Source organism: Coffea arabica, chromosome 2c, assembly GCF_036785885.1.
Source record: "Coffea arabica cultivar ET-39 chromosome 2c, Coffea Arabica ET-39 HiFi, whole genome shotgun sequence".
Classification (NCBI taxonomy): domain Eukaryota; kingdom Viridiplantae; phylum Streptophyta; class Magnoliopsida; order Gentianales; family Rubiaceae; genus Coffea; species Coffea arabica.
In genome coordinates this window covers 12,294,998-12,320,071 of record NC_092312.1, presented here as the reverse complement: position 1 = coordinate 12,320,071, position 25,074 = coordinate 12,294,998, and the positions used below count along the sequence as shown (strand labels likewise).

Here is a 25,074-nt window from a genome sequence, read left to right as displayed (position 1 = left end):
GAACCGTAATTGTATCAAAAAATGAAAAATTATAATATGAATTACGATTTATATATTTGAATTTTCATATAAAATGTAATCGTATAAAACGATTAATAGCATATTTGTAGAAATGAAGAATTATTTGCGTGTCATTATTTGATATACGATAATTAGTTTTAATAATTTAATCTATTAAAATAGCTGTAAAACAACTAGTATTTATTTGTTTTGTAGGTATTATCGTATAGGGACCCTTCTATCCAATTATAGGGTTTAATAAAATAACTTGTACTTCTTTATTTTGAAAATGTTTAATGTTATTCAAATTAAAAGTGATTGGATTAAACAGAAAAAGTAGACAACAAAATTAAATTAAATGTCATGTGAAATGCATTAAATGGATGAGATATAAAACATCGTCGAAAACAAAATAATATCAGAAGATTTAAAAAAAAAAAAATTCCTGACCGTCGCGCCATATTTGCGCGACGGTCAGAAAATTTCTGACAGCTCTGACCGTCGCTCCAACATGGCGCGACGGCCAGAACAACTTTAAAAAAAAAAAATTTGCTGCCCGTCGCGCCATGTAGGAGCGACGGGCATAGAATGATACCACGGAGCTGATGGACCACATTTGACAGAACTTTTTGCCAAGTATCTATATTTTAATCAATTAGCCGGAATGAGGGGACTTGAAGACCAATAGTATAGGAGGTGAAGGTATATTTTTGATGAAAAGATATTTTATAATATATGTTATTTTATAATATACGTTATTTTATGCGTATATCCTATAATATTACGCTATTTTATTTTCTTTTGATCAATATTTTTAGATGCTAAAATTAGACTCCATATTGTATTTCTATAACTGAGAAATTGAAATATGAAGTAACTACCATAGAAAACTTGTCATGGCATAAAATTATAAGAATAAAAATTTTTTCTTGTCCATAAAGAAACAAGATTAAAAAAATTAAGATCTTGGAAGTTGCTAATACACCGTATTTTGAAGGATAAATTTTGTCTTTAAACTTTTAACATTCAAACAGAGGGCAGCTTGGAGTGAAATAATATCTAAATCAGGTATTTTGATGGAAATCACTTGAAAAAAAATATGAAAATCACTTACTATAGGACCTAAGTGCCAAAGTTTTTCTTGAGTGGGGCAAACTGGCAAAGTACAACTGCGGGTCATGTTCAGGGACCTTAGGGTAATTAATCTTTTCCTTTCATTGATTTTTAGCGATAGTCAAAAGCCTTTTCGGTGAGTAGTTACGCTTGCTCCACGTGAGATGAGATTTGTAGTTTCTCGTGAAACCTCTTCCTTTTTCATGATTTTTTAACTAAAAGAAGTTTCTTCTTCGGAAAACCAAAAAGATCTCACTCACTTCCACCTCTACTTCCTTCCTTCTTGCCAGTTCCCAAAACAGTCTCACGAAAGAAAACGGAAGAAGCGGAGGATGCAGCTTCTACTAGTTCCTCAGTCCTATTCTCTACTCAACCGTAGACCAAATGTAGGCTTTATTTAGACAATTTGTCAATCACAAATTGAACAAATCCTCCATTTTCATTAAAACCTCAACAACGGTAATGTCAGCAGCAATTTCAGTCTCTTTTCTCACCACGCCATCACTCCAGCAAAGACCCTTTTCCCTTCTTCCACCGTGCAATCTACGCAGCCCATTTTCAGTTCGGTTCCGCACCTCCAATGGTCGCCACTTGATCCCACCTCGAGCCTCCAATGACACTAATGAACCCCGGCAACTCACTGAAACCACGCCTTCAGCTGTACCCTCAAACTCGTCGACCATGATCACTGTGCAAAACGAGGATAGTTTGGATTCAACCCTTTTCTTGATCAGAGCCCGGAACAGGATTGGACTTCTCCAGGTCATTACTCGGGCCTTCAAAATCCTTGGCCTCACAATTGAAAGAGCCACTGTTGAATTGGAAGGAGAGTACTTTGTTAAGAGTTTTTTTGTGACTGATTCTGATGGGAAGAAGGTTGAAGATACTGAGAGCTTGGAGAGGATTAAGGAGGCATTAGCGGACGCTATTGACGGTGATGGCAGCGTGAGTGGGAGTGGTGGAGTGGGGTTGGTGAGTGGAAGGGGGGTGGTGGTGAGGAAAGCTGGGCTGGGGATGGAATCTGGGGAGAGGAAAGCCAAGGTGGAGAAAATGTTTGGGTTCATGGATGCGTTTCTAAAGAATGATTCATTTAGTTTACAGAAAGATATTCTTGATCACGTTGAGTATACTGTGGCCAGGTCAAGGTTTATTTTTGATGATTTTGAGGCTTATCAGGTAGCGCTCCTCCCTCCCCTTCCTGTGGTTCTATTAGAGTTTTCATTGGTTGGTGGTCGATGCCACAAATATAATGCACAGTGCCCTGATAGATGGAGAATTGGGATGCACAATGAAGGCGTCTTAAGTGTCTTCTTTCCGTAATATATGAATTTGTTGCAAGTCTAGTAGAAGTTCATGCTCAAATGAATGATCTTTGTGTAATTTCACAAATTTTTGAATCCTAAAAGCTTGAAGCATAACCTGTTGGTGATGGAAAGATTGTTTATCATTATGAACGCTAAAACTCTTAGGTACTGGTTGGAATGTTGGATTCTATTCTTTCGCCTTACTGGTGGTCCTGTGCATTGAAGTTCAGATCCTTGTTGAATTACCATCTCATAAAATCAGTTAAATGGTTGGAAAGGAGATGATTTACCTATCTAAGCACACACCTCTACAGTTAGTAGCGACATGAATTCTATTTTTTCATTAACATATGCCATGCGAGTCTACTGAACAAAAAAAAAAAAAAAAAAAAAAAATCCTGGTTCTGCATATAAATTTTTATATTTGCTTAGGGTTATATGCAGCCTTCTTGTCAGGAGCGGAGTTTAGACTCAATACTCCTCTTATATCAATGAAGAAGACCAAGAAAATATCATTCTAGTTTGACTTGATGTAATGCACCATCACCAAGTTTGCACATTTAAAGAGCAATTAAAGCTGTTTGATTCTTGAGTTCTCATATTACATTTCATGACCATTCATTTTGTACTGGTATGCGCAGGGATTGTCTTACAGTGTAAGAGATCGACTAATTGAACGGTGGCATGACACTCACCGATATTTTAAGAAAAAGGATCCCAAGCGCCTTTACTTTCTTTCACTTGAGTTTCTTATGGGTACATTCTGTTTTTAAGTTGCGCCCTGCGATGGTTGATTTCTTCATGTGCTTTAGTAATTAGCTAGTGCTACATGTGCCATATCTTCTCTTGAGCCTATCATACATGCCACAAGTTTCGTGCTTTTTTAAAACTGGGAGATGGAATAACAGACTTTTCTTCACTAGTTGCTGCATTGATTGTAGAATGTATCTTTCAGTAAAAGTATTAGTAAAGCCTAAAGGCCATGCAATAGGAAAGCAAATGACACACACAAACACACTCTCTCTCTCACACACACACACATGCAGGCACACACATGCAGGCACACACACATACACCTACACCGACACCCGCACGCTCACAAGCACACCCACACCCACATACCCACTCACCTTGACACTGGCATGCTTACGTAGCTGTAAGATTTTTGTTCTTTTGACTGACAATTGCTTCTTTGATTATCAGGTCGATCATTGTCAAATAGTGTCATAAACCTCGGTATCCGTGACCAATATGCTGATGCTTTGAACCAGCTTGGTTTTGAGTTTGAAGTTGTGGCAGAGCAGGTTTGCTTGTTTCATTGTCTGTTCATCATTTTAGTCCATTATCTAAGTACAAAATGTACTAGATGTCTTACTTTGTAAAAATGAAAAGAAGATAAAGATGGTTGCTCAAAAAATTTTAGGCATTTTTGGTTGGGAAGATTGTTTTGGCAATTGTTTATGATGAAAAGAATTACTCAAATTGCATTTTAACCCTTGATTCCTGCATTTGGAGTAAATTGTTTCTATGTGGTCCTTGTCTCTACTTTCTCTTGTGCTTATTCTTAACTTTCATTTGAGGCTTTTCTTGTTTCCTTCTCCCCAAAGGAAGGAGATGCAGCTCTTGGCAACGGTGGCCTAGCTCGCCTTTGTGCTTGCCAAATGGATTCTTTAGCAACTCTAGATTATCCAGCATGGGGGTATGATTTTCATGATTATGTCATCTTTAAAATTAATTATCATTTTTTTCAATGTCAACCTCCGAATCCCTTTCGATTACCTTTAATTTTAGAACTGCTTTTTAACTCAAGGCAAATTGGTTAGCTTCTCGATGGAAATCATAACCTTAGAAACAGCCTCTCTGCTTGTTAGGGAAAAGCTGGAGATACCCTAATCCATTCCAGATCTCTAGGTGATCAGGACCTTGTTCAGGATTTGCCTTTTGAGAGGCACTGTGAGACTGTCAAACAGAGCAGAGCCTTCATGGCAGCCTGTTTTCTGGTTAGAGGTTGTCAGAGCCCACAATCTATTTTTATATCTTCTAATTTCTCTTGAGAAGTAAAACTATATATGCGGGAACATCCAATATAGTAATAAAGCTCATGATATAGCAGAAACGGTTTTAGTAGTGATTAAATTGATCTGGAACTATCTCCACTAGTTGTTGGAGGGGTAATGTGGATTGCAATGAGGAAGGATAAAAAATGTTCAAGATAATTTAATAGACAATGATGCAAATATATATAATATATATATTTTTGTTGAGCAAAAGATAAGCCTGCGGTGGCACCCTTCTTCCAGAATTTTTCATTGATATCCTTTTTTCTGACTAGGTACATAACCACATATTTGCATACATGAAACTTAACAAATTTTATATATTTCTTTTCGTTGTAATCTCCAGTTATGGGCTACGCTATCAGTATGGTTTGTTTCGACAGATCATATTGGATGGGTTCCAGCTTGAAGAACCTGATTATTGGTTGAACTTTGGGAACCCCTGGGAAATAGAGAGGGTTCATGTATCATATCCTGTGAAGGTTTGAAATTACTAACATTGCCAGATCTTTTAAGTTGGTTTCTTGGTTGCTGGTCATATTATCTATCCTTGTCTAAAATGTCTGCGTCTGTTCTTTTGCTGGCGATGCTCTTCAATAACAAGTTCTATGGAACAGTTGAAGAGGAAGGTATTCAGGGACAGACAATTAAAGTTTGGATACCTGGAGAAACAGTAAGCTGATGATTCCATTATTACATTCAAGATTACAGTACGTCTTTGATGTACATATTAGTTTTGGCTGGGTCTTTTCTCATTAGAAAGCTCTAGTGTTGCATAATGCTGAATAGAAGTAACTTTTTCAAGTTGTTTTTTGTGTCGCTTAATTTTTATTATCTCACTAGGTTGAGGCTGTTGCTTATGACAATCCCATACCTGGTTATGGAACGCGGAATGCTATAAACCTCCGATTATGGGCTGCTAAACCAAGTGATCAATATGATATGGTAGTGTATTTTGTTCCCTTGTAAGATGTTACAACTATGTAACCTTTTACATCTCAGGATCCCTGAAAACAGATTTTTATGTTTGAACACTATCAGATTTTAGATTCTCATAATTCAATGGGTTAGTGTGTTTCCTAACCTTCACCTTGTTTTCTGCTCTGAACTTTGTATTTTCAGGAGTCTTATAACACTGGTGACTATATTAATGCAATTATGGACAGACAAAAGGCTGAAACAATAAGCAATGTACTCTATCCAGATGACCGTTCCTATCAGGTACATCCTATGTTTTACTGTATTTGGGAATCAATTCATTGTATTGGTGCTAAAAATTATTGTGACTATCATTCAACGTAAATCTAAACTGCTTTTAAGGACAGGATAGATTGAATGACTGCTTTGCTTTGTTAGTGTGATGACTTGTACTTATGATACCTTACTACTAATTTCCTGATAGTCATCGTTACCTGATCTATGAGAACATAATTTTAGCTGGCAAGCCACATTGTCCTCAAAAGCATATACATGGCTATTAGCTGCGAACAAACTTTGATTTGGGTTGGAGCTTCTATCATGGGTTGACATTATGCAATTGAAATTTTAAATGCTTTATATTAATTGTTGCTTATCTATTGATAGGTGGGACCTTGGATGAAGTTATCATTTCTCGTGTGCAAGTTTGTGTAGATGCCTCTTTTAATGCATGAAAGGTTCTCACTACTTGTTTGCTTGGCTTGGCTTATACCTTCACTTGTAATCATGCTACTGGGCAGTCACATATTTTTGGTGGTGCACCTGCTTATCTTATGCCATCACCTAGCTTTTTCTCTTTTTCTTGTATGTGGCTGGTATCTTTTATCATCATCAGGGTCTTTGAAACTATATTTGGTTATCATCTACAAATTGTTGGAAACATAATCCTGTGTGTCTTTAAGCTCAAATATAATCTCTCTCTCTCTCTTTTAAGCTCAAACATAATCCTCTTTATCATAATTGTCATACTTCAGGGGAAGGAACTACGATTGAAGCAACATTATTTCTTTGTCTCAGCATCACTACAAGATATCATTCGGAGGTTTAGAGATGATCACAATAACTTTGATGAGTTTCCTGAAAAGGTTGTACTTACCTGGTGGTGTTTAAATAAAAAACATAAATAAATGAACAGTTTTCCCCAACACCATGCTCCCTCACCCCCCTCCCCCCCCCCCCCCCCCCCCAAAAAAAAAAAGAAAAAGAAAATAACGTAAGTGCGTATAAGATAGGCTCTGGATCATCAATTAAACTGCCAAAGGCTGATCACATTTAGCACTTTCAGCCAATGATATATACACACAAAACATACTCGTGCACATGCTCATAGACTAGAAGGGAAAAAAGAAAAGGCTTTGATAAAATGTAGTATCTGTAATCTCTTCTGTGATTAGGATCTTTTCTTTTCTCTAATATACTTAGCCTATTCTCTGGAATTTTCGCTCAGGTTGCTCTTCAGATAAATGATACCCATCCATCGCTTGCAATAGCTGAGGTCATGAGAGTGCTTGTAGATGAAGAGCACTTGGATTGGAGTAGAGCATGGGATATCACAAGTAGAGTTTTCTCCTTTACTACCCATACCGTTCATGTTGAAGCACTAGAGAAAATTCCTGTTGATCTTCTAGGAAATCTTCTTCCAAGGCATTTACAAGTAAGTTGTCTTTCACAGAACTCACATACTATGCACCTTCAGCTACTTGTGCTCTGGGCATAATTAAATTTTAACATTACATGCAAAGGTGAAACCTTTAAAATGCATCAATGACTTTATTTTATTGTGTTTTTTCCCTTCCAATTCTTGAATCATGTCCTTGATGACAAGATTTGTTGATCAACCATAAGCTTGTTTTCTTTTGTTCTTTTGGGAAATTTTCAACAGTGGGGTGAAAGTGTGAAAGGAGCAATAAGGATAATATGTCAAATGTCATTCAAACTCAAGCACATTATACTTTGTGACTTATTGACTCCAAATTTCACCAGATATTATTTATCTTTTTGGTGCAGATCATATATGAAATAAACTACAAGTTCATGGAAGAGTTGAAAAGTATGATTGGCCAAGATTATGATCGCCTTTCTCGGATGTCTATCGTTGAAGAAGGTGCAGTGAAGGTACTAAAGAAAATCTCCAATTCTATCGGATGTTTGCAATAATTGCCTGTTGCTTTCTTGGTTCCAAATTGAAATTCCTCTTTGTTTTTCCTTTTCTTTTGGTTAAGCTATTATCAAAAAAGTTCCGTATACTAATCTGTCTGGTTATTTAAAGTTTCTACATGACCATCTAGCTTCCTGTTTCTTCTTGTGGACTTCCGAAACACTTAAAAGACTTAAAGTTGGATTGCTTCAAATAAAGTTCAATTGACTGAGTAAATCAAACGTGCAAACTGAGGTGGAGGAAATTATACATTATAAACGCAAAAATGAAATACCCCTTGTGCAAGTTGCTTGATAATTGCTGATTTTATGAATTTTTAGCCTAGTTATACAGAATCCTTTTACTAGGACCTTGCATTCACTGCATCCAGCAGATTGTTTGCTCATCTTTTGCGAAGCACTTCTTGTAGGCTTGTTATTAATGTTTATCTACACTTCCCTTTTGACTCCCTCCACTCTTTGTGTTTGCTCTTCTACATTTGGTCTGATGCTTGTTTTCAGGTTATGTATTTTGGACCATATGTGGATTAGTCTTTAGCTGAATAATTTGGAGAAGAGAAAAGCATGAATTTTTAGTCTTTATCTTGAAGGCTTTCTCTTTGGTTTGCCAGTATTTGCTTGATTTTACCTGACAAATTATGGTGCAGGAACTTATTCATGATAATCTTCTTTGAGTTGACAGAGCATTCGAATGGCAAACTTATCAATTGTTTGTTGTCAAATTGTGAATGGCGTCTCCAAAGTACATCTTGATTTACTTAAAGAGAGGGTATTCAAGGTAATTTTGAACAAATTAATTTGTCAAGTAGCATATCTTTCATTTTTTACCTCCTCAGATGCATAGGAGTTAGTGCTTGATGAGATTCTCAAGTTCTCTTAAGACAGCTGCTGCTTCAGCAGTATTTAAATTACCAGATGTTGTTAAGCTGAAATTTGAGTTAGGCCTCTTTTTGCCCATATTTTATCCACCATCCTCATTATATTGGCGAAACAAAGCTTTTAGAATGAAGTGCTTGGTGGACAAGAACACACTAGCAGTAAGATTTTTATGATCACACAAAGTATATCTTTTTTCCATACAAAATAAATCATAAGAAGTTGAAATATTATTATTGTATCAGTCAACCTAAATCTCATGACTGGAAAACAAATTCAATCCACCTTAATAGGCATAATGAAATTACAGGACAGAAGATTGAAGTGTGATTGATTTCATGATTCTGTTTCCCATCTTTCTGGAGAAATGGAAAGGATTGACAATGAATGATTGCCAGAATGGAAATTGGATATTCCCCATGGGAGCATTCAGTAAAATGATGAGGGTCCTGTAGAAGAAACTTGCATATACTGTTTCTGTGCTCCTCAAATTTATCAAAAAATCGTCCAACGCAGAGAGTACACTGTCATATTTAACTTCCACAGTTTTCTATTTTACCTTTGTACATTTCGTAGAATGATGTGCAAGCCATTTTATCTTGATCTTTAGTTTGGTATTTATTTTTACAAGCTGAGTGATAGGCTTAATAAGTAGTAGTCAGTCTCTCTCTTTATAGTTAAATAGTTTGCAAATTGGCCAAAAGCACCGAGCACATTTGAGCCACATGGCAAGTCTACAAAATATTGTTCTGTCTCAAAATCCTGGTCGCATTCACTAAAAAATTTTACTGGTAGACATTTCTTAGTGCTTCAATCCAGTACATTTTCATCATTAATCCTGATTGTCTAAGACTTTGGTCTTAATTATTGGAGCAAGATTTGTATCAATTTGATTTGCACGACAAGATAGAAGTTTCTTTTTTGTTTGTTCTACACCTACTGTTCTGTTTCTTTTAATGTCAAGGATTGCTTTAGAAGCCATATGTAGGGAACAGAAAACTAATATTTGTTATAACGTCTTGCAGGATTTTTACGAGTTATGGCCTCAGAAGTTCCAGTACAAGACAAATGGAGTTACCCAGGTAAACAAAATAAAATTGTTTTCCCCTAATGTATACCTCTCTTGAAGTTGTGGTTTCTCACCAAGAACTCAGACAAGATGATTTGTATTACTTTCTCAATCTGTGATTTCTTAGTCATTTTGGAAAGGAATTTGTTGTGTAGTATTGTCAAAACACATTGATATTTGCATTGTTTTAAAACTTCTAATATGTGATTATACAAGGCATAGTAGTTTGTCCTGGTAGTAAATGTTCTAACTTCTGTACATTGTTTTTCAGCGCCGATGGGTAGTGGTGAGCAATCCAAATTTGTCTTCACTTATCTCAAAATGGCTTGGAACAGAATCCTGGATACGCAATGTTGATCTCTTAGCTGGTTTGCGACAACATGTTTCAGATCCTGATCTACAGCGTGAATGGAAGATGGTAAAACATTGAACTTATTTGCATTTTGTAGTGATCTAGAAAGAACTATTTATGGTGCTGCTATTGCATTTTGAGTATAATGCTGGAAATAATTTTAGTTCATTGACTTGCGTAGGTGAAGAAGGTTAATAAAGCGAGGCTCGCAGAATATATTGAAACACTTAGTGGAATAAAGGTTTACTGATATCTACATTTGTTCGAAGTGTTAAGTCTCTTTGTTTGCTGACTGCCAACTTTACACTCTTGCATTTTTCGAAAGCTTGTATTTCATGCAAAGGTTTTTTGCTGTTTTACTTTGCAGGTCAGTTTAGATGCAATGTTTGATGTTCAGATAAAACGAATTCATGAGTACAAAAGGCAACTGTTAAATATATTGGGGATCATCCATCGATACGACTGCATAAAGGTATCTAAAGCTTTTAACCATATATAGATACATTGGGCACCATGTCTTGATATGACTGCTGTTAGTTGAAAATCTTGTAGCCAATGAGCCATTTGAATCAAATGGCTCGAGAGAAGGTTATAACCATAAATAGCAGTGGTTTTAACTCTGTTTTACTTGTTAGGATATTTTGCGTTAATTATGTTATGTGAAGCAACAGAACTAGATAGTTTACTTCAGGGGTAAGCAGACTTCAGTCCTGACTATTAAACAGTTATTTTGTCCTAATTTGTTCTAGAGTTCTCTGATGTTTAAGATCATGGAAAGGATTCTGCTCCTCTTGCACAAAGTGCCTTATGTCCTTTTGAGTAGCGGAACCTGATTAGACTTGGATGTGTCATAGATGGATTGTATTACTACAAAATGCGACTACTAGTTATTTCTGTATTTCATGTTCAACCAGCAGAAAGATGCCCATAAGATTTTATGCAGCTCTTTGTCATCTTGAAACTGGTTTTTACTTTACCTTTAATCTAACGTATTCGGCTTCTTTCCCCAAAAGTTCTTTTATTAGAAGGGAGTTGAAAGCTCCTAAGTTTGAACATGGTTTAGGTGATGGTTCCCCTGTGTCCCTTTCTTGTAGGTGTAGTATAGGTGATTAACATCATTACTTTGTCGATGTTTTACATCATTACGAAGGTTAATCTTTATCTTCAAAGAATAATAAAGGATGACTAGAGATGTTTCAGTTTTGAAAGTAGATGCATAGTTTTATTCCTTAGTCTAATGAACTTCTAGATCCTGAGGGATGATATACTAGTCTGGGTAATATTTTCTTTTTCTTTTTTCTTTCTCCCAATTTCTGATAGAATATGGAGACAAGTGACAGAAGGAAGGTTGTACCTCGTGTCTGCATAATAGGAGGGAAAGCTGCTCCTGGCTACGATATTGCAAAGAAGATTATCAAACTTTGTCATGTGGTAGCAGAGAAAATTAACAATGATGCTGACATTGGGGATCTCCTGAAATTGGTAGAGCAAAAAACTCATTTCTTTGCCTGTGCTCTTATTCTTAGTCTGTAAGATAAAAACTATTAAGAATGAGTGAAAATGATGCATAAAAACCTACTATAGTTTTTACTGGGTTGGTAGTGGGAGGGCTGGGACCATGTAACTAGCCTACTGTGATTTCTTTTCACTAATTACGGAACATATAAAGACATTATTCTTTATTATTATTTTTTTAAAATTCTCTTCAGTCTACATGAACTAGCTGGAGTTATTGGCTCATTCATTAGTACAACAGGTTTTTATACCCGATTATAATGTCTCTGTGGCTGAACTGGTTATTCCAGGAAGTGACCTCTCGCAGCACTTAAGGTAGGTCTTTTCTCCTGTCTATGTTGATCATTCGTTGCCTTTAATCTTTTTCGTTACTTTATTGTGGTTGACTGCTACTGATATATCATGTTTTCTATTCAAATCAAACTTTTGCATGGGAAGCTGCATACCTAAATTGATCCTTTTCTGGCAATTATATTCAGTTTCTTCTTGTTACAAGCATTCACGGTATGTAAATGACTTAGAAAAAGTGTGATCTATCCTTTCTATGACTGTGGATAAAGGCTTTGAGCAACTAGTAGTATATCCAATTCCTTTAGGATTATCATGGCATCAAAGCATTAATTGCCCATAAGGTCATTCAGAACAATGTAAAACCCAAGAAATTTAACGAGAGCCATAAAGTTTCAAACCTAAACCGTCATACTAGTTCTTGACAAATTTTTTAGAGCTTGTTGATGTCAACTGATGATCAAGACCCCGGGATGACTTTATGTGGCTGTCCATACTGGGATTTTAGGTGTGCTTGGATAAAGATTATATGTAATGTTTGTACTGTTAGCTTGATGAACAAAGTCCTGAACTGCAGCTTGCCAACTAAATGCGGTGTATTTAGGATGATTCACTATGGTTTTTTGGATGTTATGCTACTTTCTGTGTCTATAATTTGTTCTATATTTTTGAAGTACGGCTGGACATGAGGCATCTGGAACTGGGAGCATGAAATTTTTGATGAATGGTTGTTTGCTGCTGGCTACTGCTGATGGGGCAATAGTTGAAATAATGGAGGAAGTAGGAGCAGATAACATGGTAATTACCATTAAAATGATTGATCTGCTTTAAAAAGATTTTCTTTTGATAGTTTTGCATGGTGAAAGGCAATTTTCATTTGAAGTTTGCTCAAGAGTGAGTGCCTTAGCAAAAATGCATGCATGCTGAAGATTCTGACAGCTTTTGACATGTGGTGAAAACACCATAAAGAAAATGCTAGGATGGAAAGCAGTTGTTTTTGATGTGCTAGTGAAAAGTTATAAAATGAGAAAAGAAAATTCCATGTGAATTGAGTTACTTTTTTTGCTCATTTTATGCTTTGGTTTTATGAAGGTTTAAAACCTTGTCCAACTGTAGCATCCAAAAGCTTCTTAATGCATTCAGAATGATTTCTTCCATTAGGATGTAAGTTATGATGCTCTGAAGAGCGGGCTTTATAAAAGAACAAAGGTCTAGATACCTTCGTTTGTTTCCTTTGTTTTGCAATTTGTTGTTCTTTTAGAAGTGCAAGAAAATGGTAATTTGTTTGTCCTTGGATTGTTTGTGTTTGTATGTGCGCATGTGTGTATGCCTTATCTTTTAATTTGATATGATGCGTATACATTGTTGCAATGCACTTGCATGGTGGTTTGTCAACTGAATTTAGTCAGCATGTTGAGCATTTAAACCAGTATTTTGTGACATGGCACCTATTTATATCGATTGTAACAATAGTAACAGTTCTGTTGCCACTGTATGGCCATAGCAAGTAATGGATCTCTATTAAGCTGATGAGCTGTTATGCTGAAAGCTACTAAAATACAATCTGAGAATGTGCTAGCAGGAAGAATGCAACTTTGACTTGATATCCAAAGATGTGTTGTTAATGCATATGGAGTTTAACCTTATTGGGTTTGCAGTTCTTTGGATATGTGTTTATGCAAATTTATTTTTACTGGTGTGCTCTAGCTTTAAGGCATCCTCACCATTGAATTATTGTTTGTCTTGCCATTTACTCGTGCTTATATGATGAATTCACTCCTCAAAATTTGGCAGTTCTTATTTGGTGCAAAAGTGAATGAAGTTCCAGCATTGCGTGAGAAGGGAGCTTCACTCAAAGCACCCCTTCAGTTTTTGAGAGTTGTAAGGTAAAGAGTCATTAAGCAATCTTACTGTTCTCATCAATGATTGCTCTGTTGTTGTAGTTCTGTGTTTTGCTTTCCTTCCTGCTGAGTTCTGACATATGTATGGTTAGAACCTTTGGCTCCAACTAGAGGGGAAAACCATAAATTCCTATAGCGCATCTGAAAAATTATGCATATTTGTAAACTTCCATGTAAGAGGTTGGCTGCAAATCCTAATATTCACCCTCTTTGTGAATTATATCTTCTGTGCCTTGCCGTCCCAATATGTGCTTGTGCAATGACTATTCAAACTCATCATTAAACTTCTTTTTACTGAATCAGTGTGTCCATGATTTGCAGAATGGTCCGAGATGGTTATTTTGGCTTCAAAGACTATTTCAAGTCATTATGCGACACTTTGGAGGATGGGAAAGATTTTTATCTCCTGGGATATGATTTTGCTAGTTATTTAGAGGCTCAGGTAGTGTTCTGGCCTTGGGCAATTGTTTTGCTTCCTTAAAATTGTGGTAGGACTAAATCAACATGATATTGTTGCAGGCTGCTGCTGATAGAACATTTGTTGATCCAGAGAAGTGGATTCATATGAGCATCCTGAGTACGGCTGGCTCTGGAAAGTTCAGCAGTGACAAAACAATAGAAGAATACGCAAAGCATACCTGGGGAATTGAACCTTGTAAATGCCCTTTTTGATGCAAAACATTGAGAGTTCCAATAGCAGCAATAATGTATCTAGAGAGCCGTCCTGAATTGATAGGCAGAAGCAGCCTGTTTGCATGGGCAAAGTACTACCTTGTCTTTCCTGTCATGATCTATGCTCTCTAAAGTACAATCAGTGGCAAGGGTGTGTGATCACATCACCGCAATGCTTCTTCTCTGTTGCTTTAGACACTGGAAATTTATTCATTCCCTGGTAGAAGCTGCAGAAATGGTTGCATCAGCATCAGAAATGCAATAAAGTGCGCCCTCTCTTACATCAAGATAAATTCATCGCTGAAGTTAGAAGCTGCAATAAATGGTTTCGTCCATGATGTGGGATGCAACTTTTATCTCTCATTTTGTCTTAATAGATTTTATGATACTATCCATGGAACCCCAATAGATGATAATGTCAAAAGACGGCCCCCTGATTGAGCAAGGTCTCGGTTAGCCTGGGTAACAGATGGGGGTAAGGCCTCGAGCTCCTTAACTTTGGCAGGTACTAGATAGTAGCAAACACCAACTCAATGCAGTTTCGCAATAGCCTTGTCAAGGACCTCCAGGTTTACTAATAGGCAGATGGATATCTATAGATTTGAGTGGGTTTGCTACTTTATTGTTTCTGCAGAATTGTTTATAGTTGCTAATTTTCTTCCCATTCTTATTGACCTTGGACCTGAAAATGTACAATTTCAATGGGGAAAGGAAGTTTATAAATTTCTAACAACGTTCTAACTCTGCCAGGGTTTCAAATGAAAAAGAAAGGGGGAATAAAAGCAGATATAAATGAAGAAATGAATTTTCCTCTAAAACTGTTAAAGAAAAGAAACAGTAGCTTTCATATTTACCAAAACAAGGTGCCCAAAAAAAAATGAAGAAGAAGAAGAAGGGGGAATTAGCGTGAATTTTGTGCATTTGAAGATCAACAAGATGTCCAATATTTAAAGAGAAATGCTAAAAATGGAATTATGCTCCCAGATATATTTTAATACGCTTCGGCTTAGCTTCGTAAATTTTGTTCTTTTCTTTCATATTTTATCTCTAAATAACCCGACTCGTTGTAACGGTTGAAAGTAGTAGTTAGTTTAGTTAGGGAGGGGTCATCTGACAAGTGACGATCAAATCTTTCCTCGTACGACTCAAACTTCTAAAGAGCAAAAGCTGAAAGCGGTAGTAGGATTGGAATGTCGATTCTCTTAGCTTTGTTTGTGGCTACGTTCACGCCTCTTGTCTCATTCCTCGAATCAACGACGGCTTTGACTTCTCAAGTCAGCACTCGGACTGCTTTGTCCGGAGACTCGCCGACGACATGCGACTCTCTATTCTGCGAAGTCAAGGAAGCCCAGTTTAAGCTCGCTCAATTAGGTCACTTCTTTAAACTCTATTCATCACCAGACGGTATTCCGAAGAATTTGAATTTAGTCATTTTAGATTTTATGTATTTGCTAAATGAACCAATCTTAGGATGTGTTAATAAGATTTTAATCCTGTGAATTTCTCTCCTTTCTTCTGAAATATGTGGCTCGAACAATTTTAACCATTGTTTCTGTCAGGAGGAACATGATAAATAAGATTATTATGTGGATGGGATAGATTTTTGCATTTTGTCTCTAGTACTAGTACTCTTATTGACTGACAGCGACGCATTCATTGGACAAAGAGAATCTTGACAATGTGGTAGTATCAATGCAGAGTCTGCACTTGTGAAAAGCTCCCAGGATTTGAATGCTAAAGGTCTACATGCCAGAGAATGTGAGAAGAAAATTGAGGACTTGAACCTTGAGATAGATCTTCTAAAGACTGCTTTAAAAAGCTTTGAGGTTGGTCCTCTATTACAAGCTTGACAAGTTGCTGCACTCGGTGTTTTTTGAACGGACAAGTGTGTTTTTGCTAGTAATCAACAAATTAGTTGGTCTCAGACAAAAATCATTTAGTTCTTTATATGGAACAACACTTCCCCCCCCCCCCCCCCGGGGCAGAAATTTGTGTTTGAGGGAGAGACCTGTCATAGGGAATGATGAGGTAGTTGACAGCAACTATGGTCTCTTTTTTCTGCCTGCACATTTTCCGTTGTTTTTTACAGGTTAATTTTCTTGTTCTGAGCATAGTTCTTGTTAGCTGTTCATCCATTTGGTAGTACGATGTTGATGTGGTTAATATGCATCTAGTCATTGTACGTTGTTAAACTGCACATGATTGTCAAGACTGAGATAATGATTTGTGGCAGAAGAAAATAGAAACTTTTCTTACCCTTTTAAATGAAACGTTGAATAAAATGGGAAAAGTACTTGCTGAAAGATGATGATAAATACATGATTAGATATCTGATTTGATTGCAGGATGTTTCCTCACATGCAAAGGAAAAGCTTTCTGCTCTTGAAGGAGAGGCATGGAATTTTAAATCCACTTATGTTTTCCAAATAAGTAATTTGTTCAATTGTTGAACATGTATAAAGAGTAGAATTGGTGATTTTCCAGCTTAAACTTCTTTGGTCTGTCTCAAGGAGAAACAATTTTGAGATCCACACGCTTGAGCATAGAGTACATGATGCTGAAAAGAGATTAAATGCAGTTACATCAAAAGCGGAAAAGGTCAGTGGTATGTAATGTCATTGATGATCTAGTTACTTACTGAAGATTTACTGTGGGAACTACTCTAGGAATTACCTAAATAATGCCTATTTTCTTCAAAACTTGTGAGTTTGTTATGTTTATTGTCTAGAAGACAGAAAACATCTGGCGTAAAAAATATTACTTCTGAGTTCCATCTGAAAATAATGTATTTATAGTCAGCATACATACTCTGTATCTTTCCTTCTCAAACTGTTCTTTTTTGGCACCATAAAATTCATTTTGTTGTAAGTTTGTAATAACACGAAGGGCCTCCTCTCTAGTTGTGGTGGCTCGTTATTAGGTGTAGAAGTTTAGGATCTATAAGGTAAGAGAAAGAAAGTAGTAGTAGAGAAGTTGCTCGATATGAATATCAAGTAAAGCCTGATTGTGGCAGAGAACTTTTATTCATAGATCTGATGCTCATTACTGATAGCTATCTCTCTGGTCTGTTAGGGGAAAAAGATATGTCTTATTAACTAAATTAAACTTTAAAACTTTTGTCTTTAATTTTCCCTGTGGAAATGTAACAACATCCTTCAAAGAGATTAGATGGAATTGACTACAGCAGTAAAATGAAAAAGTTGTACATGGTTTGTCTTTGGTTGCTGGTATTTTCATGTCTTTCTTGAGAGGAAGAATGATGAGTAATCATTTGTTTTGGTTGTATTCATACTGAAAAAAAATTTCGTCTTCTTATTGAGATATCTGTGGAGTATGCAGCTGGTCCTTTTCTGTTTGTTAAAGTTTTGTTTCTTGCATGTTTTAGTGGAGTGTGGCATTATCAGCTATGACTTATATGGTGGTATCATCTAAAGGATATGCCAGTTCTTAGAGGATTGTTTGTTGAAATATTAGAGTGAAAAGGGAACAACATCTAACTATGAGAAAAAATGTAGTTCCGAACTTGGATTATCCCATGTTTTGTATTTGATGATAATGTTTATGTTGCTCAGCATCAGTTTCATTTAATCAGAAGTGTAAATAACTAACTCTCAACTTTTTCTTTTGTGCGTACAGATGGCTGATATTGTATCTGAACAGTGGATTCAAATTCAGCAACTTGAACAAGCTGTTCAAATGACACAGGTGTCTCTCACTGCAGTTCAAGTTTTGTACCAATGTTGACAAATTACTCAACTCATATTTGACTTGTTTCAAACTTTTATATTCAGGTGAGGGCATTGAAGGTTAGAAGGCAGCTGAGGACCGCAAGATGTCCATTTGTGAAGGTTGCGATTCTATATTTTACACCTTGCTCTGATTTATTACTAGTGAATAATGTACTATCAAACCAGTGAATGTTGGCAAGATCTCTTATTCATGATTTTCTTGCATACTTTGAACAATACAAGAACCTAATGACCTTTACTGTTGTAGTTTGTGAGAAGTTTATTTGCTGAACGCCTTGAAATGCTCAAGGGGATTCTAGACCCATATATAGCCACAGGAAGGTCCGTTTTGGAGAGGGCTCCACATCATCTGCGGAGAACCTTTTCAACAGTAGAATATTACCATCACTGGGTATGCTCTGCCCCCTTCTTCCCTATAGATTTTTTGAGGTAAAACTTTTAAGTAATTTTCAAATTAATGAAGAATTATAATTTTTATGAGATAATTTGTCACTTTGCATTTTCTAAGAAACTAGTTCTTCCTCTATTTTTCCGTCTCGTGTTTCATATACTGATTGCTGATCTCCCCCCTCCCCCCCCCCCCCCCCTGCTATCTGGTTTTTTTTTCTTTTCCCTTTCTTTTTAGATCTGATTTTGGATGGTGGTTACCAATGAAGTATCAATCAACCATAAAGAAAATTCTTTTCCTGCGAACTTGCAAGTCAGGCCAATAATGTTGGATCTTTGCTTTTGTTTTGCCTCTTAGTATTCGGCTACTGATAGTAATGGATGGTTTGGCACCTTGAGACACAGTTTTTGCTCTCTTGATATCACTCATCGTAAATTATTTTTCTTTTGATCCTGTTTTGTACAAAGCCTGCTTTCTTGCTCAAGTATACGTGGTGAACTTGCTGTGACTTGGACTTGGAGTACTATCAAAATGAATTGTGTTAAAAACCATTACAATCGACATTTCCTCACAAGATTTCATTTATTCTCTTTGATTGATGTAAGTGGCTTGAAATCAAGTGATTTGGCTGGTTCTCAAGCTGATTTTCTGCTTGTACTCTTTTCATGTCCACTTGCTATACACGAACAGTGGCGCATTTTGGACAGACTAATGGCTTAATTTCTTGCAGTAGACTGACTGGGAGGGATTTTTGGATGATCTTAACACGTGTATTATTTAGTTGCAAGGTTGTATCAAGCAGTCAATGTTGAGGAATGAGTTTACTGCAGTTCTTGCTAACGACGAAGTGGTGTTTTTTCTGGTAGTTCATTTTGCTTCTATGTTTTCAAGTTTGACGGTGCGTTGTAGACATGTAATTTGTTAATCTACTCATCTGAAACAATGCAGGCTTCAGCATTGGTCACCTTTCCAATATTAAGCATCTGCATGTTATTTTCATCACGTTTTATATAAGTTGGGATGAATCTCTTCTATTGAACACAAGTTGGCATGCTCTTCAGTCTTGAAGGGAGCTGGCACGCTCTTCATCAAAATCCTTACTCAAGAAAGTTTAATTCTCCTGATACAGTTGCAGACAGAAAGGGTTGTGGTAGCTACTGCATCAACATAAGAGTTGGAACGATTATAACTTCCCTTTCTGTGCATCAGCTAAATGGATATGTTTCCTCGCTGTAATGCCACCCTCTTTTCAGGGGTGCATCAAGTCAATTCCACTAATGTTTAACAAAGTGACTTCTTAGATTTGGTATGTCTGCGAAGTTTTTCATTCGTTAGGCATCAGAGTCAAAGATCCACTTGGAAGAAATGTGGAAGTGTCAAATGTTATTCTGGTTTTTGTGGCCATTGTCTTGTTTCTGCTATCATTTACTTTAATGTCGCGTGGAGATTAAAGATTTTTGCTTTTGTAAAATCAAGGAACGAGGAAATGTGGGCATGAATAGGGATTTTTGGGGCCAAGGATTGGGGATATGACGAGAACATACGCATATAAATGAAGGAAAGAGCTGACAAAAGGCCACCGTGCCTATTTTGTTTTTAATTATTATCATTTTTTGCCTCAGAATTCAAATTCTGTCACAATTAAAAATGAGAACGACGTAAGGAGGGGGGGGTGAGAGGATTAAAAAAAATTTTTAAAAAAAAAAAGTAGAATATATGTTTGGTCTAATCCTAGTTATCAATCATATCAAGTAACATCTCTTCTGTTCGCCTTTTTATCCTTCGCACAAATGGATTCGCACGATTAACTCCATCCTTGCGACGTTTTGCACTTGAACCAGAAAGGAAGATCCAAAGAATTGGGGGAAGAAATTATGGATACTCTGATTTTTCAGACCCTTGTATGCAATTTCACTGAATCCATCTCTCGCTCAATCTTTCTTATTTTTCTTTTTTCTGTTTTTCCCCTCCCTTCAATCCTTTAATTTGCTGTCTTCTTCTTCTAGGCCTATCAGTAACAGATGATAGAAACGATCCAGCAAACAAACGCAGAGAGGACCCCAATGATGCCAAGAAAATGGAAGAAGACACGACATGGGAACAAAGAATCCATGCTTTGACCCATATCATAACCGACCCCACAACCACACCACCCCTCCATTCTCAATTCTTCATAGCCACCCAAGTTCCCTGCTACATCCACTGGGACTACCCGCCAATTCTGTGCACCAAACCCTCCTCCACTTTCCCATCTCTGCATCTCAAATGGGCTATCTCTCTTTTCCTCAACAAGGTCTCCAGATTGGGTCTTCCCCGGACTTCTTGGAGGTCCAAATGCCCGTTTCAGCTGCCCCCACCGATCATCCTTGCTAAAGGAGTGGAGGAAGCTCAGTGGGGTGATGCTGAGAAGAGAGAATATGTGAGGAAAAGATTGAGAAGGAAACGACTTGGGAGCAATGTTCATCCCTTGATTCCAATTCTTGTACCAAATCTATTGTTGTTTGCCCTTCTGTTCTGGGATCCTGTACCAGAGCACACTTTGTAGGTAAATTTCTGTTTTATCATCATCATCATTTGTGGATATTGTGAGACCAACAACGTACCTTTGGGTGTTATTGTGTATTTTGACTTTTATTGTCGCTAATCTATATTGAGCAGGACTTGAAATTGGGAATTGTTATCAAGCAGCAACATCTGGCTTTGCTTGTGCTGTCACTTGCAGTTGTTATGTTAATCCCTAGATAGTATTATGGAACGAAGAAATTGCAATTACTTGATCAATTTTTTGCCAATCATCTACTTTAGTTGAATGGAAGTATTTCCTTTGGAAAATTCAGCAGGAAAATTTGTTAAACTCTGTTGAGCGTCTGCCATTCTTCATTTTCCTTTGAAAGCTGTTTGGATATGTGCTTAGTTTCCAGAAGCTTGGGAAAGTGGGAGGAAGAGATAACTTGGGCATCCAACTCATTTAGGCATCAGTTTAAAAGGGTAACCTTTGCAATTACAGTCTATAAACTGTGGAGTGCTAGGAATGCTGTGAGGTTTTTCAAGCTAAATATACAACTGCTACTGGGATTATGAATTCCATCATTGATATGGTGTAGAATGTGGTCAGAACTAGGGACAAAAATTCCAGGATGCAAGGAGAATTGTGGATTGGCACTACGACAGGGCCCTCACTGGATCAGTTGTGCTAGATTTTTGGATGGTCTGTGAACAGTCAGTTGTTCCCTTGTGTGTAGTTGTCATTGCTTAGTGCTTATCATCAATAAAAATCTTTTTTTTTTCCTTAAAAAAAAACGCAGTACAAGATCATAAAAAGCGATTCTCTCTATTTTTTTCCTCGAACAGCGGAAGAATCACCAAATTCTCTTGTGATTTCTCCTTCACATTCTTTGGGTTTCTTGAGAATAATACCATCCTATTATCTAAATAAGCGGAACTAGTCAAGGTTGTGGCTAAAAGAAGGGTCCATGTTTGGATTGCATTTTCTGAATTTTTTATAAAAAAATTAATGTAATAATTTGATATATATATGAGATAAAAAATAATTGAAAAATGTGTTCAGCATCAATTTTTGCTTTGTTTTCAAAACAAGACCACTAGTGTGATCTTCTGTCGTTTTGGACGGATACTTTTTAATTTCTGTCGTTTGGGAGAAACCGTGAAGACAAAAGGGTTGGACAGATTTCGTTTTCCTTCTAAAGCCAAAATGTTTTCCGCCCATTTATGGCCGAATTTGGATGGAAAGTTGAGAGAAAATTTTGTATAATTTTTTAAAATACCAACTTTATCCTTGAATGACTTATGAACTAAAATTTTAATAACATCTATATCCAAAATCATCTCATTTCTTTCATAAACTCCCAAATAATATTAAAGTACCTTCACTTTTTTTCTCATCTTTTATTTTCTCTGGTAACTAATATTTCTCTTCTTTTCTTTTCTGTCGTCAACTCAACTCCCAAAAGACCCATTCAAGTTTCACAAACTTGTTATACTAGTATTTTGACCCTTGCTATAGACGGAATTATATTTCAAATGAAAATAATATTATATATATTTATATATTGTGGTATAGAATAATATATATATATATATACTAAAAATTTTAAAGAAGTGTATGCTTAATATTTTGAAAAAAAAAATTAATCTATAATGATTTACATGATAAAAGAATTGTTAATGCATTTAATGAGAGGGTTAGGTTGGGTGGTAAGGTAAGAAGAGTTTTCTAAAAAAAAGTCAATTTATCAATATCCGACAAAACATATTATGTTATATACATATATCAAAACTTATAATATAAAAAAATAAATTATAGCCAATTTATTTTCTTCCATTTTTAGAAAAAAAAAATCTTTCTTCTATCTTGTGCCCCTAAAATTGTTGACTGCATTTAGATTATCATTTCTCATAAATTTTAATGTATATTTTAAAAAAAATCTTCATAATTAAAAATCACCATCATTTCCCTCTTCTCTTATATGCCAGCTAATCATCAGATGCCTCCTACGACTTTCATATCTTCTATCATGGTACCACTCTTTCTGTTATTATTATTTTTTTATTATCTCTGTCATATCCCTACATTCCCCCATTCTTCTCTCTCCTCAAGTATTACAATCAATATATATATATTTAGCATAGCAAATACATATTTACATATGAAGACAGCAATAAGAATACATAAAATAATTAATAATACCAAAAGTTATCCTTAGTGTTTGGGTTTTGTACTCTTATTCAAGTCTAATGTCAAATTTGGGCTAGACGTATACAAATTAAGTAGTATTTTAGGGTTGAATGTTCTATATCTCTCTCTTAAACTATGATGTTACTTTTTAAAAAAATTTTGGTAGAATTGGTGTTGTTATTATCATTATTTTTTTTATCAAAAATGAATATTTAAAAAAAATCCACATTAAAAGGCTAGTAGTACTTTGTTTTTTATTTAGTGATTTCATAATTTGGATTTCATGAATGGTACTATTCTTGATTTTTTAAATCCACGACATTATTTCCTTTTTATTTTTTATTTAATTTTAGCCTTTTACTTAGGATTACTAAGTTAAAAGATAAAATATTATCATTTACTTTTTTACTTTTACTAAGTTTGGCAATGTTTTCTTTTTATTTACCCTCTCACTAATAAATTTCAAACCAAACTCCTATATAAGTGGAGCCACTACTTACTTAAGAAAATGCTATTTGCACTTCATTTTTTATTATTTGCAATTCCACTATTTATTTTATCATATAGTCTAATTAATGAAAATTATATGATCAAAATGATTATTGAAGTGTGAATAACAAAACTGGAGTGTAAATAATCTTACTTATTTAAATTAATAAGAAAGTATGAAAGGATGTTATATTTGTTATCTCTTCTTATAGTCTTATAGAAGTTTTAATTGTTATAGAATCATAAATAACGCAAGACAATCGGAAAAGTGATGGGTTGAAGTTCAAATAAGATAACATGTACATTAACCAACAATTTGAAATGAAATTATTTTAAAAAGTAACAAACAATTTCAAATGTGAAAAGTAGATGTGGAAGTTGAGAGGAATATATTTTATAAATTAAATTAAATGTGAAATGCTAGAAAAATGAAATTGATAGTGGGAAGATGCATGGAGGTTTGTTGCTAAAAATCCCTTTTCAAATTTATATAGATATAGATAACTAAACTACTATTAGATTTTGATATCGACAAAAAGCAAGTTTAATTTCCAAATAACCTTAATAAATACTACTATGATTGAACTATATAGACACAATTAGTTGGATGAATTTTCTAAAGTGACTTGAACATAAGTGTAAAGTGAAACACGAGAATTGGTTCCTTGATGATATCAGACCCTTTTTGCTTTTTGGTTTTTTTTTTTTTTGGTGAAACACAAGTTTAATTTTGAATTCATAATCTCCTACTCATAATTTTTCTTTTTTTACCATCCAACCCAACCCTTCCCCTCTATCTTGCCGGTTACAAAGTCTAAAAGAAAGAAGTTTAACCTTTAAATATACTAGTACGGGTTGTATTTCAAATCAAAATAATATTTTATATATTGTGGTACAAAATAATAAATATATATAGACTAAAAATTTTAAAGAAGTGTATGCTTAATATCTTGGGAAAAAAATTAATATATAATGATTTACATGATAAAAGAATTGTTAACGCATTTAATGAGAGGGTTAGGTTGGGTGGTAAGGTGAGAAGAGTTTTCTAAAAAAAAGTCAATTTACCAATATCCGACAAAATATATTATATTATACCCATATATCAAAACTTATAATATAAAAAAATAAATTATAACCAATTTATTTTCTTTCATTTTTAGAAAAAAAAATCTTTCTCCTATCTTGTACCCCTAAAATTATTGATTGCATTTAGATTAGCATTTTTCATAAACTTTAACGTATATTTTTTTAAAAAAAAAATTCTCCGTAATATGTGCTTTTAGAGTTTTCAAAATTATTAAAAATTCATCATTTCCCTCTTCTTTTATTCGCCAGTTAGTCATCAGATGCCTTCTACGACTTTCATATCTTCTATCATGGTACCACCCTCTCTATTATTTTTTTTTTTTGTCATCTCTGTCATATTCCTGCAATCCCCTTTCTTCTTCTCTCCCTTTTTTGCCCATT

General features: G+C 35.4%; 3 protein-coding genes across 9 annotated transcripts; all 3 read left to right on the top strand.

Moving 5' to 3' along the window:
• Window positions 1-1,341: 1,341 nt before the first annotated feature.
• LOC140035046 (uncharacterized) lies at window positions 1,342-14,971 on the top strand. Of its 2 annotated transcripts, XM_072074408.1 has the most exons (22): window positions 1,342-2,289; window positions 3,059-3,173; window positions 3,621-3,721; window positions 4,025-4,116; window positions 4,821-4,956; window positions 5,079-5,147; window positions 5,318-5,419; window positions 5,597-5,695; window positions 6,427-6,537; window positions 6,900-7,106; window positions 7,460-7,567; window positions 8,292-8,387; window positions 9,511-9,567; window positions 9,826-9,972; window positions 10,088-10,147; window positions 10,274-10,378; window positions 11,227-11,388; window positions 11,663-11,736; window positions 12,384-12,507; window positions 13,504-13,595; window positions 13,932-14,052; window positions 14,130-14,971. In XM_072074408.1, the coding sequence occupies exons 1-22, from the start codon at window positions 1,576-1,578 to the stop codon at window positions 14,280-14,282; spliced, it is 3,045 nt and encodes a 1,014-aa protein (XP_071930509.1). In that variant the 5' UTR covers window positions 1,342-1,575; the 3' UTR covers window positions 14,283-14,971. The 2 variants fall into 2 exon arrangements, with proteins under 2 accessions (XP_071930509.1, XP_071930510.1); XM_072074409.1 differs by lacking the exon at window positions 6,427-6,537 and having other exon boundaries at window positions 1,431-2,289.
• Window positions 14,972-15,349: 378 nt separating this feature from the next.
• On the top strand, window positions 15,350-19,823 carry LOC113726068 (uncharacterized). Of its 5 annotated transcripts, none has more exons than XR_011839004.1 (9): window positions 15,350-15,653; window positions 15,981-16,108; window positions 16,628-16,675; window positions 16,767-16,880; window positions 17,919-17,987; window positions 18,074-18,130; window positions 18,279-18,460; window positions 19,201-19,281; window positions 19,368-19,513. XR_011839004.1 is itself a non-coding variant. In XM_072074410.1 (9 exons), the coding sequence occupies exons 1-9, from the start codon at window positions 15,473-15,475 to the stop codon at window positions 19,431-19,433; spliced, it is 888 nt and encodes a 295-aa protein (XP_071930511.1). In that variant the 5' UTR covers window positions 15,350-15,472; the 3' UTR covers window positions 19,434-19,823. The 5 variants fall into 5 exon arrangements, 4 of the variants coding, with proteins under 4 accessions (XP_071930511.1, XP_027105374.2, XP_071930512.1 ...); XM_072074410.1 differs by having other exon boundaries at window positions 18,279-18,422; window positions 19,368-19,823; XM_027249573.2 differs by lacking the exons at window positions 19,201-19,281; window positions 19,368-19,513 and adding an exon at window positions 19,549-19,823 and having other exon boundaries at window positions 18,279-18,422.
• A 337-nt stretch (window positions 19,824-20,160) lies between these two features.
• LOC140004506 (uncharacterized) lies at window positions 20,161-21,568 on the top strand. 2 transcript variants are annotated; one of them, XM_072074414.1, is made up of 3 exons: window positions 20,161-20,320; window positions 20,426-20,964; window positions 21,078-21,568. In XM_072074414.1, the coding sequence occupies exon 2, from the start codon at window positions 20,497-20,499 to the stop codon at window positions 20,962-20,964; it is 468 nt and encodes a 155-aa protein (XP_071930515.1). In that variant the 5' UTR covers window positions 20,161-20,320; window positions 20,426-20,496; the 3' UTR covers window positions 21,078-21,568. The 2 variants fall into 2 exon arrangements, with proteins under 2 accessions (XP_071930515.1, XP_071930514.1); XM_072074413.1 differs by having other exon boundaries at window positions 20,186-20,320; window positions 21,257-21,420.
• Window positions 21,569-25,074: the final 3,506 nt, after the last annotated feature.